The following is a 720-nucleotide window of genomic DNA, read 5'->3' on the forward strand; positions in this document are numbered from 1 at the left end:
CATATATATATTTATAATATTAACTAATGTGAACTCACTGAACATTTCTCTTCTGAGTGCAAGTCTACCAGATTAAACATCTTAAGTTTAAATTAAATAAAGCCGAATATTATCAATAGATAATATCGACACAGAATTAACTTCATATTTAAAGCCGAGTGAAATGAAAGGAATGTCAATTTTAATTCATTGATATGGAAGATGCGTTTTCATCGTTTCCTGTCAGCTAATAAAGCAAAAATTACACGAGGTTTAATGAAGAATCAAAGTTTTCTCACGATTTCAGAGACTCGATGAACCAGTCGTCTAAAATATCATCAATCTCTGCTGCTTCCATCTCTCCCATCATCTCATTTTAAAAACTCTTCCTGCTGTTTTGTTTCTCCGCCACTTTCTGCTCGACTTCCTGAACGTTTGCTCCAGACAGCGGCTGGAATACAACACCGCCGCCTGCTGGTGTGGAGGGGTGGAGTTTCCACTGATTCACAGCCCAGTCGAACATTTAAGAGCAAAGAAAAAACTACATGAAACAAATAAAAAAAAAAATGTTTTATATATACAAATTATACTATGAGGAATTTTTGTAAATTCTATGGCAAGGTATTTTTTTTGTTTGGTTTTAGATTGTAAGACACAGTAAATAATAAGATTTTATGTAAAGGAAATCATTATATTGCTTTAACATACCTTAAAATCAGATCAGAAAAACACATAGTTGAC

General features: G+C 32.9%; 1 protein-coding gene across 1 annotated transcript in view; it reads right to left on the bottom strand.

The window, feature by feature from the left end:
* wdr73 (WD repeat domain 73) overlaps positions 1-349 on the bottom strand; it is a 19,837-nt gene extending 19,488 nt beyond the window's left edge. Inside the window, exon 1 of the mRNA XM_015370051.1 lies at positions 279-349. Within this exon, the coding sequence (XP_015225537.1) occupies positions 279-349 (71 nt within the window). The remainder of the gene's footprint in view (positions 1-278) is intronic.
* Between the last annotated feature and the right edge of the window lie 371 nt (positions 350-720).

This window comes from Cyprinodon variegatus, unplaced genomic scaffold (genome assembly GCF_000732505.1).
Source record: "Cyprinodon variegatus isolate N-32 unplaced genomic scaffold, C_variegatus-1.0 Scaffold0, whole genome shotgun sequence".
NCBI lineage: Eukaryota > Metazoa > Chordata > Actinopteri > Cyprinodontiformes > Cyprinodontidae > Cyprinodon > Cyprinodon variegatus.